Here is a 16,730-nt window from a genome sequence, read left to right as displayed (position 1 = left end):
CTCTCGTGCACCTGCTGAGAACCAGCCGACCCTCCTCTGAGGAGGGGGGCGGCGTCTCTGTGGAGAGCCTGCCCGGGTGGCCAGGAAGTGGGAGCGCCACATGCCCCACGCCCCACGGAGCTGGGCCGCGCTGGTCCCTGCGCCTCAGTGGCCCAGGGCGAAGGGGTGGTCTGTGGACTTCCTGATTGACTGAGGCACGCGGAGTGGGGGCGGGGAGCGCAGTCACAGTGCTGTCTATGGGATGGTCACCGTGGCAGCACGCCGCTCCCCAAGCTGCCCTGAAGGACGTGGTGCCTCGGGGGAGACGGCAGGAACACGCGGGGCCCCTCGGAGGACGCTGCTCCACGGCCCCCCTTCCTGCTCACGCTCCCGGGGAGAGGGCCGGCCACTTACCGGGTTTGGGCCTCCCATGGGCAGCTCCTGAAGCAACAGTGAGAGACTGGGGCTTTAAGGGGTCCCCCGGCGCTGAGCAGCTGCCGGCGCTGGGAACCTGGATGTAAGGTCCCACGGCAGCCACCCTGCCGGGCGTGCTCAGGGGTGACTGTGGCGACGACGCGCCATTCACACGGCTCAGCTGCAACCAGGAAGAAAGGAGTCAGCATCTCCTCGTACTGAGCAGCCCCACCAACCTGAGGGATGAGCGTCCAGGAAGGGTGAGGCGTCAGGGAGGGCCTCGGCCCATAGGCCTGTGAGTGGCCCTCTCTGGTAACCTAGGATCTGGGGCTACCTACGCACCAGGACCGCTCCCGGGCCCCTCTCCCCTGGGGGACACACTTGCTGTTCCACGTGCCTGGATTTTCTTCCCGTACAGACGCTCGCGCAGCTCGCCGATGCGCTTGTCCATCATGGCCACCTCCATGTTGCGCTTATTTAAGAGGTCCTTCTGCTGCTGCAGTTTTGAATTCTGTTCCTGGTTAAGCTGGTTACGAATCTGCAACATAGAAAATACAGCTTGTATGATTTGCATTAAACGGCCAAGCTATCCTTGCCGGGAGGGTAAGAACAGACGAACTCGCTGAGCCCGGATGTGCATTTACAGGAGCGCACTGCTGCTGGTGCAGTGTTCACAGGCACAGCACAGGTGGAGCCAGCAGATCTCTTACCAACCAAAAAAGAGAAAGGAACCATGTGTCCTCTTTGAGGCAAACAGAATGACTGGCACCAGTAATGACTGTGGGGACCATACCTCCGTCCTCGGGGATGGATGTTAGTGACAAGTGCCCTGAGCACTCCTCGAGGGCACTAAGGAGAGGTGTCTTCTCCACCCCCCACAGGCCACTTAAGGAGGCACCTCACTGCAGGGGCAGCGGGGATCGCACAAAGGATGGCCCACATTGCCCCACCATGTTCTATCGCTTCAGTGGGTTGCAGGCAGCACTACAGAGAACTGACAGAGACACAGAGAACGTGAGTCCCGTCACGCTCAGCTCCAGATGCACACGTGTATTAGCACACGCCGCATGCATGCTCGCACACGTGTACTAGCACATGCCATATGCATGCACTGGACAGGGAGCACGCTATTTTTTTAATTTAAATTCTTTATTGTTGAAAGTATTACATATGTCTCCTTTTCCCCCCTTGACCTCTCCCCAGCTGCTCTGCCCCCTAGCACATGCCCTTGCCCACCTACTGCCTGTGTCCATTGGTTATGGGGAACATGCTTCTTAAAATAGGTTGCTGTAAAAAAAAAATTAGAAATAGCCCTGGCCGGTGTTTCTCAGTGGTTAGAGCGCCAGCCTGCAGACTGAAGGGTTGTGGATTCTATCCCTGGTCAAGGGCATATACCTGGGCTGCAAGCTCAATCCCCGGCCCCGGTTGAGGCATGTACAGGAGACAACCAATCGATGTGTCTCTCTCACATAGATGTTTCTTTCCCTCACCCTCTCTCTTTCTTCCTCTCTCTCTCCCTTCCTCCTATTCTCTCTGAAAAGCAATGGAAAAAATATCCTCTGATGAGGGCTAATAACAACAAAATGTTGACAGCCATAAAATTTTATATTTTATTTGTATGCATTTATGTTAGAGAACAGCAACAAACGTGATATCTAATTTACTCTAATTAAATATTCTCATTACATAAAATGATATAATACTTTTTCTACCAAGTACTAATAGAATTGCAAAACTTGCTTCTGGCTTGAAACATCACCTGCTGATGACAACTTCTGAGAAATGGGAATCTTGTGGATTCCTATGGACTGAATGTCTGTGTTCTCCCAGAATTTCCACACTGAAGCGCTCAGCCTCAGGGGTCTTTAAAGGTGGGGCCTCTGGGAGGGGATCTGGCTTAGCAGTGGTGATGGGAATGGGGCCCGTGATGGGGTTCTTGCAAGAGGAAGAGACCAGAGCCATGAGGGCACAGTGAGAAGGTGGCCGTCCTCAAGCCGAAGCAGACCCTCCATGAACCGTGTCTGCCGGCACTTGATCTTGGAGTTCGGCCTCTGGAACTGTGAGACCTCAGGGTCTAGGTAACCCTCCTCGTCTACAGTATTTTGTTACAGCAGCTCATGCTGACTGAGTCAAGGACTGAACAGCAGGCATCTAAGAATCTCATCAGAACAGTTTACACAGACACCTTAAAGATCACCTAAAGCTTAATTCTTTACTAGTTCATCGCACTGCCAATTCGATTCTGCACTGAAAACGCGTGGCAGAAGCCGGTCACATAGAACCACACATGATACACTACACAAACCTGTATATGTGACGTGTCCAGAATAGGCGGAGCTACAGAGACGGGGGGGGGGGGGAGGCTCCTGACTGCTTAGGGCGGGGGGGGGGTGTTGGGGGGGGTGGGGGGGTGTTGAGGCTTCTGAGGGATGGCTAAGGGGGAGGGGCTTCTAAGGGATGGCTAAGGGGGTGGGGCTTCTGATGAAGATGTTCTATACTTGACTGTGGTGGTAGATGCAGAACTCTATGAAGATACTAAAAACCTACATTTCCTGCCTCTACCAAGTTAGAACCCATCAGTGTGTCCCCAGCAGCTGAGGTCTCCAGCCACAGAAGAAAACCTGGAGATCAGGACAGGACACTAAACCCATCCCGGACCCCCGTTACCTGCAGCTCCTGGTACAGCCGCTTCAGCTCCGCGGCGGCCGGGCCGGTCAGCTTGCCGGGGTAGGGCTGCAGCCCGTTCAGCTTCCCCTTCCTGAGGTCCTCCAGCTGCTGGCTGAGCTGGTCGACGCGCAGAATGGCCGTCTGCACCTCCTGCTTCTTTTCCTGGAACATGGCGCTGAACCTCTCTATCTCGGCAGCTGTGATGCCCACAAGAAAGAAAACGTCACTGAGCTGAGGGTCTCCTTTCCTGGCGTGGGGTTACTTCTGTTCGGTGCGCTTCCTTCCTGTCTCTACATTTAACTCAACTCCAGCGTCACCGAGGGCCAGACCCCAGGGAGAAGACTGTGACACCAGAACCCACGATACATTCCAGGCGCCCTCCCGACACGCGTGACTGGCTCGCATGGCAAACAGTATTTTCCCTCACGAGTGGACATTCTCTGATGGGCAGTGAGTCCCACAGCCACCTGGGAATCTAAAGGCACCAGCAGACCCGGCTCTGTGAGGCAGGCCATCGCCGTCCGCTCTGTCACCACTGAACACAGAGCAGGCACACGCTGGATTAACAGGGTAACAGAGACCCGTCCGACAAAAACAGAAAGTATGCATTTGTGTGGTCTATCGTTATACGCAGGTGAGACCAGCTGCTTAATGATGACAGGCCCCCATGAGGGGCTGGGCCAGTGCTGCACGGCCGGGCGGGGAGACCCCAAGACCACTTAGCCCAGCCCGCCCACCCTCTTCCCCTCGGCGAGCAGTGCACTCTCCACACCAGCTCTGACTCAGGCGTGACCGACCGTGTGCAGAAACCCGACTGCGTCTGCCGCCCGGCCCGGCCCGGCCCGGCCCGTGGGAGCATACACAGGTTGCCGTTCATGATCCTGCTGTAGTCCACCTGCCCCCGCACGGCTCGGATCTTCTTCAGCTTGTTTTCCTGGGCTTCCACCCGCTCTTTCAGCTTCTGAAGCTTTTCATTCTCAGAAATCGACTGCTGCTGCTGGCGCTCCTGCTGCTGTAGAAAATGCAGACGCTGCTCCTAACAAGAGAAACACAGCTCACTGAGAACTGCGATGCATGCTTCCTTTTAGACACAAAAAACCTGGGGTGCATCCCACAGTATCACCTATTTAAATACGAAAGAAAGGTTCCAGGGCCTGGCCTGTGTTGCTCAGTGGCTAGAGCGTCGGCCGCGCACCAAAGGGTCTCGGGTTTGATTCCAGTTGGGAGCGCGAAACCCAGGTATTCGGGTTTGATCCCTGGCCCCAGCGGGAGGAGGTCCGTGGATCTCTCCCTCCCTCTCTCCCCACACCTCCTTTCCACGCTCTCTAAAAGGTCATGGGAAAATATCCTCGGGTGAGGATTAACAGAAAAACCATGAGCACGCCCGAGGGGCCACACGCACATAAGACGGCTCACACTGGTTCCTGTGCGGGAGGAAGTGAGAGGAGAGTCGGGATTCACAGGCGGGCTTCGCTCGGCACCCTGCGACCACGCAGCCTGCAAGTGCTCCCACAGGAGCCGCACGGATAAGGCGGCCTGGGCTGCTCAGGCACCGCCCGCCCGGCTCATCCATCCCCTCTGCCCGCCCACAGCTGCCTGCTGCCCGGAGGGCTTCTGCTGCAGTGGCTTCCAAGGCCCTTTCACCTACAGGAAGTGGCGTGGCCAGCAGGGGGCCGTCTACGGAAAAGGGGTAAGTGATCAAATAAGCGATAAACCTCTCATTTGCTGAGTGACACCCCACAGCCCAGGAAGTGTTTGTTTTCTTTAGGATTAGCTTCTTCAAAACTAATGGAACATTTTTTAAAATATATTTTATTGGTTTTTCACAGAGAGGAGAGGAGAGGGATAGAGAGTCAGAAACATCGATGAGAGAGAAACATCGATCAGCTGCCTCCTGCACACCCCCACTGGGGATGTGCCCACAACCAAGGTATATGCCCTTGACCGGAATCGAACCCGGGACCCTTCGGTCCGCAGGCCGACGCTCCATCCACTGAGCCAAACCGGTCAGGGCTAATGGAACATTTTATAGTTAAACAAGAACAGGACAACCCTAAAGTAAAATATAACCACTTTAGTAGTTTCCCCATTAATCTGAACACACACCTTAAGGATAAGTCAGCATTAATCTTCAAGGCCCATATGCATGTACAGAACCTCCCTGTGCGATTGTGCAGGCATCACACACTGACACATGTGAAGTCAGCGTGCACTCGCGGTTCACACCCTGAAAATACCTAAGAATTTCCTCAACAGTAATACTCTTGGATCAAGATTTGGAAAGGAAATAAAAAGTAGAATTAGAAAATATTATAATTACATAATACTATGTACATTTCATCTTAGAAATCTTATTAATAAGATGAAATATTTCCAATGTATTTAACTTCTAATTGTTTTTTATTCTTATAAGTCCAATAAACTTCGTAAGACAACTTTTAAGAACAAGTGCACCTTAACCTATTATTTACATAAAAGTGGACAGTACAATGAATTACAAGATCATTCGATAAATGAAAAAAGTTGGATTGGACATATGGTTAAGAAAATCTACAGGTTCAGTTCTGTGTGGAATCTAAGAAACAATAAACGAACACACGTCACAGAAACAGACTCACAGACACAGAACAGACTGCCGATTGCCACCGAAGGGGGTGGGGGACTGTGTGGAAAAGTGAAGGGACTGAGAAGTACAAACTGTAGTTAAGAATGGTCCCAGAGCCCTGACCAGTTTGGCTCAGTGGATAGAGCATCGGCCTGGGGACTGAAGGGTCCCGGGTTCGATTCCAGTCAAGGGCATGTACCTTGGTTGCAGGCATATCCTCAGTAGGGGGCGTGCAGGAGGCAGCTGATCGATGTTTCTCTCTCATCGATGTTTCTAACTCTCTTTCCCTGACCCTTCCTCTCTGTAAAAAATCAATAAAATATATATTAAAAAAAAAAAAAGAAGAATGGTCCCAGGGATGGAAAGACCAGCACAGGGAACACAGTCAATACCATTATGATAACTACGGTGCCAAGGGGCCCTTAGGCTTCTCGGGGGACCACTGTGTAGGCTATGGAAATGTCTCACCGCTACGCTGCACCCTGGAAACTCGTGTGATACTGCACACCCACTGTACCGGGAAAGAATACAGAGAAAAAGGGGCGCTCTGGCAGAGAGAGCAGGAAGAGCGGGCAGCGAAGCTACGGGCTCTCTCAGCAGCTCAGGACGTCTAGCTTGTCACAGTGGGAGCCGTTTCCAGAGGGCACGGATGACAGGTCTGGTTTTCACTTGAAAATCCATGACTAAACCATCGTTTGGAGAAACTTTAAATCCTACTGTTTCAGAGTCTCAGCAACAAACGTAGAGCTCGTTGTGCCCCTCACCACAGTCAACCAAAGGGGGCCTCGGAGCGTGGCCCAGGCCAGGGCAGCCCTGATGACCAGTGTCCTGTCTCGGGGCCGGGACCAGCAGGGGGTCATGGACCGCTGGCTTCCTCCAGAACGCCAAGGCCGACTACACAGCTGAGAGCACACCCGGCGGGAAAAGGAGACGACAACGGAAAACACCCTTAAATTTTATCCACAACGGGGCAAGGTCGATCGTTTCCAGTGTGTCTGTGTGTACAGGTCAAGGGTCAAGTGCTCCTGCCCTGACACCCTCCCACGCCTGGAAGCCACGCATGTGTTTGGTAGGGAGGAGATGACAGAGAAACAGGGTGCTGAGACTCCCGTGGCCTGGCCCCGCTGACGAGAGTTGCCTGGGAGCGCAGGAACCACCGAAAGGACCAGTTTGGAGAACACGCTTTTGCCCGTTTCCCGCCGCGGCTTCTGTAACTCACCTTGGCGACCAACATCTGCTGCTGGTTTTCGATCTGCTGCTGCTGCCTGGCTGCCATGTCTTGGAGCTCTGAGAGGGTCAGCTCCACACGTGGGTGCCCCACCTGCAGAGGAGAGAGCACAGCTGGAAGAAACCCTCTACACGACCCCCTTCCCTGGTGTCAGAAGCACAGCAGGGGCGTAAACAGGCTTCCTAGAGTCAGGAGAGCACAAACGACCTGTTTTCTCAGCAGAGCTCTCCTCAGCTGAGTGTTTCGTCACTTATAGCTCTGGGCTCGAGACACTACCTGTGTCAGCGCCTACAGGAGGGACCGACCCATTAGAGACAGATGCCTGTGCGAACGAACACCCGACGGTAACACGGAGAGGAGGGCAGCTGACGGAACCCGAGAGCGGGCCCGTTCTCTGCTGGAGACGATGATAGACCGGGCATGTTTACACGCCTGCCTGGTGCTCTGCCCTGAGCCACATACTTGTCATCTACGACTGCTCAAGCCTCACCAGCATATCAGGTGGGGACTAGCATATCCCCCTCCTACGGATGAGAACGCCAGCACAGGAGCTGAGGCAAGCAGCCCGGGCAGGTGGCGCCCACAGGCAGAGCAGGATGCGGAGCCCTTGTCCCGGGCCTCCGCACAGCACCTCCCCACTCGGCACGCCCTGCGCCCTGCGTGCCTGCTGCGCTAGATCTGTGTGGTGGGAAGGGAAAGGGATGTGCCCAGGGCCGATTCTGGCTAGGCCTGCGTCCCTCCAACCCCGCTGCTGCTAACCAGGCGTGCGCACTGTCCTGCCTCAGACCTCCACTTTCTACTTCTGAGCCCATTGTGCTCTTACCTTCCACCCTCTTGTATTTTTTTAAAATTTATCTTTATTGTTGAAAGTATTACAGATGCCCCCTCCCCCACATTGACCCCTTCCACCCCGTCCCCCAACCCCTGCTCCCTAGGCCTTCACCACTCTATTGTCTGTGTCCGTGGGTTATGCATATATGGATATAAGTTCTCTGGTTAATCTCTGCCCCCTCCCCCCTGAAATACATCAGTCTGTTGCATGCTTCCATGTCTCTGGTTCTATTTTGTTCATTAGTTTTTTTTGTTCATTAGATTCCACATATGAGTGAGATCATGTGATACTTGTATTTCCCTCCTGTATTCTTTTTTTTTTTTAAATATGTTTTATTGATTTTTTACAGAGAGGAAGGGAGAGAGATAGAGAGCCAGAAACATCGATGAGAGAAACATTGATCAGCTGCCTCCTGCACATCTCCTACTGGGGATGTGCCCGCAACCAAGGTACATGCCCCTGACCGGAATCGAACCTGGGACCCTTGAGTCCGCAGGCCGACACTCTATCCACTGAGCCAAACCGGTTTCAGCCCTCCTGTATTCTTTTTAAAAATATATATTTTTATTGATTTCAGAGAGGTAGGGAGAGGGAGAGAGAGAAACATCGATGAGAGAGAATCACTGATTGGCTGCCTCCTGCACGCCCATGCCCCCTACTCGGGATGGAGCCTGAAACCCAGGCAGTGCCCTGAGCGGGACCTCTGGGTTCATGGGTCAGTGCTCAAGCACTGAGCCACACCGGCGGGGCTCCTCTTGTGTTTTTAACAGAGGTCCCAGCCTGCTCCTCTGACTTGTCTCCCCAAACCTTATAGTGTTCAAGCACATTCCTGACTCCTGGAAAATGGAATCAGGATTTGTTCAACAGTCATAACTGGGACCCCTGTCCTGTTCAGCATAGATCCTGGGCAAGCAATATGGACCAAGGCCCTTTTCAAAACCAGATATTGTAAACAGCCAAGTCATAGAAACTCCCATTTGAAAAGAAATTCATTTATGCGACCAAAACGCCTGGCAGAACCATCAAACTTCTGTTCTCACACTGATGGACGGCTGCTAATCTCCACCTACCGAGATGCTCCACTCACAGCGAAAGGTGATCTTTAACCATCAGAACTTTTACTCCTTAAAACACGTCCATTCAACAAGTCACAGACTGTCTCTTTGGCCCCTTGCCCACCAATGGCCAGGAGAACAATGTAAAGAGACAGAGAGAATGAGCTGCCCAGGATTCTGCTGCTACAGCTGTGAGCAAGCCAGAGCTCTGCATGTGCACCTGCTGTCATAAAGCAGTGCAGCCATCATATGTCATGTATGTAATACGATTTTATTGGGAGTGGATCTGACATGCAGGAAGCTGTAAATCACAGTGCACAGCTCAACGGGTTATTGCAAAGTGACACACCTGTGCAATTTAATTGTGCTGTAAGCAGGTTAAAAACACAAGCACCACAAACTAGTAATTCAACAAACCTGCAACATTTTACATTTTAATACATATTCCCTTAGTTGTTCATTGCGAACATTAGCAAAAAGCGGTGCCCTTTCAGATCTAAGGAAACAAAAACCTTTGACGCAAATCCGATCCTTCTGTGAGGGGCCTACCACCTGCATTCTCCTCATGAAAACTAACCCACTTATGGGCAATTTTAAATTCTCAACACCAACCAAATTTATTCGAACAAACCTATGACCTAATTCCTTGCTTATTTCTTTTCATCACATCTGATAGGAAGAAACCAAATCCTGTTCCCTGGGCACATCAAGGGGAGTTACCTGGTGAGTGTGAGTCCGGTCACAGAGCAGACAAGCCACGCCCAAGACCAGTAAATTAGCAGAAAAATTCTCCCAGCGACAGCGCAGGTTTCCGTGCACACTGGCCCTCTGCTAGCCCCAATGTCCTTCCCACAGGGTGCAGGGTCCCCTCAGGACGATGTTCTCCAACTCTGGGTCCCAGGGAGAGTACTGATGCTCCCCAGCCTCGCCCTGACAGCACCCATTCTCCATGGCAAATACAGCCACCCATCTCCAGGTCTAACCAACTCCCCCCAACCAGAAGCCCCTCCACCCCCATAATCCCTTATCTGGTCATATCATCCCCCTTAAAAATAAATAAATATCCTATATAATAAAAACCTAGGTGGTGTACACCCTCGCGCGACATCGCCACAAGATGGCCGCATGCAAAGCAGAGGCAGGGCCCCGGCCGCTGCTCCTCACGGTGAGGCCTGGGGGTCCCGCAGTTATGCGCTGCACAGAGAAAGCCGGTCCCAGTGTCCCCACCGCTGCGTGCGCGGACATCACGGCAGGGGAGGGCAGCTGTGGGTGATCAGGCTGGCAGGGGAGGGCAGTTGGGGGCAATCAGGCCAGCAGGGGAGCAGTTAGGGGGCGATCAGGCTGGCAGGCAGGCAAGTGGTTAGGAGCCAGCGGTCCTAGATTGTGAGAGGGATGTCCGAGGGGTCCCAGATTGGAGAGGGTGCAGGCCAGGTTGAGGGACACCCCCCCCCACCCAGTGCACGAATTTCATGTACTGAGCCTCTGGTGTATATATATGTATATATTTCAGAGAGGAAGAGAGAGGGAGAGAGAGACAGAAACATCAATGACGAGAGAGAACCATTGATCGGCTGCCTCCTGCACACCCCTACTGGGGATCGAGCCCACAACCTGTGCATGTGCCCTTGACGAGAATCGAACCCGGGACCCTTCAGTCCGCAGGCCGACACTCTATCTACTGAGCCAAACCAGCTAGGGCTCATCTCCTTCTTTCTCCAAACTTCCACAAATCTACTTGTGGAAACGCTAAGGGACTTCATTCCTCCAACTTGCAATACTTTCACATACAAAGTACTAACCTGACAGAGCACTTACACCAGCGGCTCTAGCTACTGAGAGCCCACCAGACTCCCACAGTCCTCGCTCATCCGCAGCCTCAGCACCTGGCCCAGTGCCTGCCACAGCCTCCGACCAATGACCAATGACCAATGATTAATGCTGAAAGATTAATGCTTAATATGACTGGGTGAATGGATTTGCAAGTGACTCAATACTTCCTTACCCTTCCCCTATGCCCGGATCACACTCCAATGTGGTAGCACGTTTTCAAACTCACAGTGTAGCCACCACCCCACCGAGATACAGGACATTTTCATGATCCCAGAAGGTGTCCTACTGACCCTCAACCCAACCCCTGGTCCGGGGGTTGTTGCTCTGCAGGACGGCCCAGCCCGTTTGCTCTGGAATTCCACAGAAAGGGAATTCCATGTACTCTGGGGGTCTGGCTTCTTATAGATTTGCCTACATTGTCCCACGTACCAGCCAGCACTCCTTCCTATAGCTGCGTGGACTCCAGGTGGTCCGCACCAGGAAGAGGAGCAGGCAGGCTGTGCGGTAGGTGCACAGAACCGGCCAGACTGTTTGCCAAGGTGAAGGTCATTTCACTCCTACGAACAACATGACAGTCCTCACTTCTCCACATCCTGCCAACACTTGTTCAAAGTTTAATTCTCCTCTTTTTTTAAAAAAAAATATTTTATTAATTTTTACAGAGAGGAAAGGAGAGGGATAGAGAGTTAGAAACATCGATGAGAGAGAAACATCGATCAGCTGCCTCCCGCACACTCCCCACTGGGGATGTGCCCGCAACCAAGGTACATGCCTTTGACTGGAATCAAGCCTGAGACCCTTGAGTCCGCAGGCCAATGCTCTATCCACTGAGCCACACCGGTTAGGGTTATCCTCTTTTTAAATAAAATGTTAACCTCTTGGCAAAGAGAGGATTCCATATAAATGGCATTTTGATAAGTAATGAAAAAAGTAAGCACAAAATGCCCATAATAAAGCTATCAGCCCCAAATGCACTGCGACTTGGTTTTCAATAAAGAAGCTAAGCCCACCTTTGCCAAAAGTTAGATATGAACAGGAGGCTCGTTTCCCGGGTTAATGTCTCATTTGTACTAATTATGTGTATGAGTCATGAGTCATAAAGCTAACAAAATAAAGTCTGTTTGAAAAAACAGGTGATAAGAACTAGATTTCTAAAAGATATTAAGAAACAACTCACTTGATAATTACGGTTGAAAACTTTAGATCACAAGCCAGTTGATGACATGGCTTTAATAAAATGTATTTTTGTCTCCCCAGGTAATGTTTTAAATATAATTTGAAACTGGTGGTACAGCATTCCAGTTATTAGAAACATGTAATAAAGTCCCTCAGAACAATCACTGTAGAATGACGCAATGCACACGCGCCTCCCAGCCTGAGCACTAGTGATGTGTGCTGTAGAGGCTGGTCCTTCCCAACATGAACAAGAAGCCCGAGTCTACCTCCATCTCCTGTGCGACCGGAGCCCCAGCCAGTGCTCACCAAGTGTGTTTCCGCCAAGCCTCCCTCTGGCTGTGAAACACGCTCCTCGCTTGCCCAGGCTCTGGTTCAGTTAGCGGCCCTCCACGGCCACGGCTCTTGAAGAATCATGCCCTCTTCCAGACAACGGTTTTGTTTTTGTTTAAGGACTCATCCAAGAACACACTAAATAATGCTCTATAAGAGGTGATGATTTTGACATTACAGTTTCAGGTCAATACACAGTCACCAGTTCTCCCAACCCTACTGCTCGTCAGAACGGGCTCCGGCACCGCCAACGGGCACGCCTGGCTTGAACGAGTCCGATGGTGTGTGAGCACACGGGCCTGGGGCGAGGAGGAGGAGGGGCGTCCTCTGCGACCCTCTGGTCCAGGGGTCCTCAAACTACGGCCCGCAGGCCACGTGCAAATACAAATATTGTATTTGTTCCCGTTTTGTGTTTTTACTTCAAAATAAGATATGTGCAGTGTGCATAGGAATTTGTTCATAGTTTTTTTTTTTTTTTTTTTAACTATAGTCTGGCCCTCCAACGGTCTGAGGGACAGTGAACTGGCCCCCTGTTTAAAAAGTTTGAGGACCCCTGCTCTGGTCTATGGTGCGCGTGGGCCACCTCTGCCTGTTCTAAAGTGCTCTCTTGTTTAGCCTTTCTCACCCTAAGGGAGTGTTCCTATCCGTAATTTTGAGTGCAACTCCCTAAAAGCTGAAAAATTGGAGAATGATGCAAAAACAAAAACTTACATTTCGAGGTCATCCCAAAGAACCCTTCCATTGCACCCCCCCCCCCCCATGTCTCCCATGAGCCTCCTGTTCCTCCACGGGCAAAGGAGAACAAGCGTTGCTGACATGACAGGCTAGCTCCCAGCCACACCGACGTGCTGTTTATAACTTACACCAGCACTCCTCCGTTTCACTGGAATATTTCATATTTGTGAATCGACAGCCCACCTTGCCGTGCTTCACAGGCCAGGCACGTGCACGAGTTCTCTATTGCTGAGTAACAGATCACGCTAAACCCGGCCACCTGAACGTGCGTCCTGGCTCTCCATTTCTGTGGGCGGGAGATTCAGGGGCAGCTCAGCTGGGCGGTTTCAGCTTGAGATTTCTCACGGGGTTGGTCGAGTCCAGCGTCAGCCCGGGCTGCGGTCATCTGAAGCCTTGCGGGGCAGAGGATCTGCTCCCGGGGGGCTCACTCACAGGGCGCCCTGCAGGGGCTGGCTGCTGGGGGAGGCCTCGGGTCCTCCCGGTGGGTGGGCGGGCCTCTTCACAGGGCCTGCCTGAGTGTCCTCAGGGCGTGGTGGCTGGTTTCCCCAGAGCCAGCAATCCCAGAGCGCCGGGGGTGGGGTAGGGGGAGCTCCCTCCCCTGTGAACTGGGCTCAGAGCCGCAGGGTGTCACTCTCTCCACCTTCCATCTGGTAGGAGCAAGTCGCTAAGTCTGGGAGGAGGGGAACAGGCTCCATCTTTTGAAGAGAGGCATGTCAAAGAATTGCAGACATCCTTAGAAACCACTGTATCCATTTACTGTGAAGTCTCATCAAGACTCTATCTACCTCTACCATTTACCCTTCTATTATTCACTCCTTACACGTATTTGGTTGTTATTCCCAACAGCACTGTCAGAATCCAAAGAAGAGAAGATGTTTATGAATGTCCATGAGCGTATGTTTAAGAGAGCTAGGTTACAGTGCAACCCACCACCTGGGTAATGGGTCACTTCAGATGTCAGCTCTTATCCTGATAAACTGTAGATTTTAATACTCAACCAAATAAGTCATCTTTGGCTTTAATAGACAACATGGCTACTGTAATACTACTGGGGGGAGTAAGTTCCCTACGCCCTCAGGTCAGCGAGGTGACATGCTGTCGTTGAACAGCCTGTCCTACTCATTCTCTTTTGTGCTCGGCGTCTAGGGAGAGCACACCTGAGCTGGTGGGGAGTCGAGCCAGTCTGGTCTCTAGAGCAGGGCTGGGAATGTCTGGCCTGCGGGCCGAATAAGGCCCATGAAATCATTTGGTCAGGTCCTGCCACGGCACCAGGGGTGAGTTAATTAATGTCTGACCACATCCAGCAGGCTAAGTTTTAAGTGGATCGTTTTGTACGGCCCTGAGTGATGTTATAAACATCCAATGGCCCTGGGCAGGAAAAGGTTCCCCACCCTGCAAGGACTCTAGATCCAGTTCTCGTGGCCAAGTTCACATTCTTGTGTGGATGCTCTGCCTCGTGCAGGGCCTCAACCACCGCACGTGTAAAACCAGACTCCTCCCTCTCCTTCTAACCTGGCCTCCTCCCTAATTCCCTACTTCTACTCCGGCGCCAGCATCACCTCTGCCTGGAGCCTGCCTTGCCCCAGTACAACCAGCTGCAGCTCAGGGCTCAGGGCTCGCCTCTCCATCCCAGAGCCAGCACTTCCTTTGCTTCCCTCAGTCTACAACGCCCTTCCCCCTCTCTAACCCTACCAATCCTGGAGATCCGGTCACAATGCCATCTGCTTCCTAACGCTTTCCTGATCCGTTAGGGAATCTCTCATACAATTGTTCTGACACTCAGGATCTGACGTCACTTCCAGAGATGGGAGAGAACTCCGTCATTTTAACAAACTCTGGATTCTAGAGATTCAACATGTCATGAGCACTGGCCACAGTCGCCAGACACTTGCATATACCTGAGTGCAGTTACCACAGCTGATTCGATGCTTACGAAACCCTGTGAGGAACCACTTGTTTCACAGACGAGAAAGCTGAGCCTCGCAGCTCAGTGTAGGTACAGCAGTCAGGACCATAACCCGCAGCAGGTGGGCGCCTTTCCACTTCACAGGAGGCACTGCCCTCCCAGACTTCTTACAGGGCCCAGCAGAGGCACATATTATTGATCCTAACCAACAGCCATTTATTTATTTTTTAAAATATATTTTTATTGTTTTCAGAGAGAAAGGAAGGGGAGAGAGCGATAGAAACATCAGTGATGAAAGAAATCACTGATCAGCTGCCTCCTGCACATCCCCTACTGGGGATTGAGCCCACAACCCAGGCATGTACCCTGACCAGGAATCCAACTGTGACCTCCTGGTTCATAGGTTGACACTCAACAATTAAGCCACACTGGCTGGCCCAACAGCCATTTACTGTGTCCTTATTAAAAAGGTAAACACTTATTGATTTATTGCTAGTCTGAATCATATTAAAATGCTGTTTTTTAGATAAAAAATGGTCAAGCATAAGGAGACAGCAAAAGCTCTGAGTACGAAGGGGAACCACGCTGGCCTGGGCCCTGACGGCCTGTCCCACCTGAAGACTCATCCCTCGGAGCCTTAAGGAAGAGAAACGAGGATCAGCCAGGGTGGAGAGTTCAATAGGAGGTGCCCACAGACATTCAGGGCCCAGGGTGCTAGAGCCTCAGTGTGACAGTGAATGAGTGAGGAGGGGCAGCTCCCGAGCATCTGTCACCACTGAGGGGACCGCAGTGAGCCTGTCTGCGTGCACAGTTACTGACCAGAGCACATGCAAACCTCTAGGAAATCCCACCTTTATTCGGGACTCAAAACTGCTCACAGGTAAAGTGCCAAGAAAATGAGCAGTTCATTGTCCAAAAGCAAAACACACGTGATCAAGGCACCATGACTAAAAGCCAGCAGCAGTCACACATGCAAATATAAAGATTATTAGTTACAGAATAACTATGTTTACTGTGCTTAAAAAATATAAGAAAACTTAAAGTATCAGCAAGGAGTAACCAAAAAGAGGTGGAAAAGTGCGAACTATAACTTCTAGAACTGAAAATTTTAATGAATTTAAAGATCACTTTATTGCGGTACAATTGACAGCAAAGCTGCCCACATCTACTAGTAAAGTGTACAACCTGACGTTTTCACAAACATATGCACCATGAAACCACCACAATCAGGAAAATGAACAAACCTGTTACCCACCAAAAACCCTGGTGCTCCCTTCCTCCCACACCTCCTGGCACCCCTTCCACATTCAGTTACCAGAAATTAGTTTGCACTTCCTAGAATCCTACTAAATGGAACCATGGAGCATGTGCTATTATTGTCTGGCTTCTTTCTTTCAGCAAACGATTGAGATTCCTCCACGTGGTAGCGGGGGTCTGTGGTTTATTCCTTTTACTGTTCAGTAATATTTCCCTGTATGGACAGAACATGGCGGTTTGTCCATTCACTTGTTGACAGACATCAGGGCATTCTCCAGACTCCGGCTACCACGAATCAAGCTGCCGTGGGCAGGTGCAAGTCTGCGCGGACACGTGCTCTCCTTTCTCTGAGGTACATCCTTAGGAGTAGAACTACTGGGTCATATAATGGAATTATTATGTTCAAGTTTGAAAAACACTGCCCAGCTGTTTTCCAGACCAGACCGTTCCCAAGAGCAGCGCATGAGGGTTCCACAGTCTCGCCCACCCCTGTGATGATCGGGCCTTTTAATTCAGACGTTCCAACAGACAACAGTGGGCCTCACGATGCTCCCGATTTGCCTTTTCCTAAAGACAAATGTTGAACACCTTCCCATGTGCTTATCTGACATTCATATTTCCTTTGGTAAAGCATCAATTCAAATCTTCTGCCCTTTTATCTTAAAACTATTGTTTTCTTATTATTCAGTTTGAGAGTCTTTGTATATTCTGGAAAC

The 16,730-nt window shown here is 51.4% G+C and overlaps 1 protein-coding gene across 7 annotated transcripts in view; it reads right to left on the bottom strand.

Moving 5' to 3' along the window:
* PPP1R13B (protein phosphatase 1 regulatory subunit 13B) overlaps positions 1-16,730 on the bottom strand; it is a 79,754-nt gene that overhangs the window by 9,582 nt on the left and 53,442 nt on the right. For 5 of the 7 annotated variants that reach the window (XM_059685181.1, XM_059685174.1, XM_059685165.1 and 2 more), the window contains exons 5-9: positions 6,885-6,986; positions 3,922-4,096; positions 3,061-3,257; positions 791-931; positions 394-574 (exon numbers count right to left, since the gene is read on the bottom strand). In XM_059685181.1, the coding sequence (XP_059541164.1) occupies positions 394-574; positions 791-931; positions 3,061-3,257; positions 3,922-4,096; positions 6,885-6,986 (796 nt within the window). The remainder of the gene's footprint in view (positions 1-393; positions 575-790; positions 932-3,060; positions 3,258-3,921; positions 4,097-6,884; positions 6,987-16,730) is intronic. The other 2 variants (XM_059685192.1, XM_059685216.1) reach the window with 2 other exon arrangements.

This window comes from Myotis daubentonii, chromosome 1 (genome assembly GCF_963259705.1).
Source record: "Myotis daubentonii chromosome 1, mMyoDau2.1, whole genome shotgun sequence".
NCBI classification, from domain to species: Eukaryota; Metazoa; Chordata; class Mammalia; order Chiroptera; family Vespertilionidae; genus Myotis; species Myotis daubentonii.
This window is presented reverse-complemented; position numbering and strand designations above follow the sequence as displayed.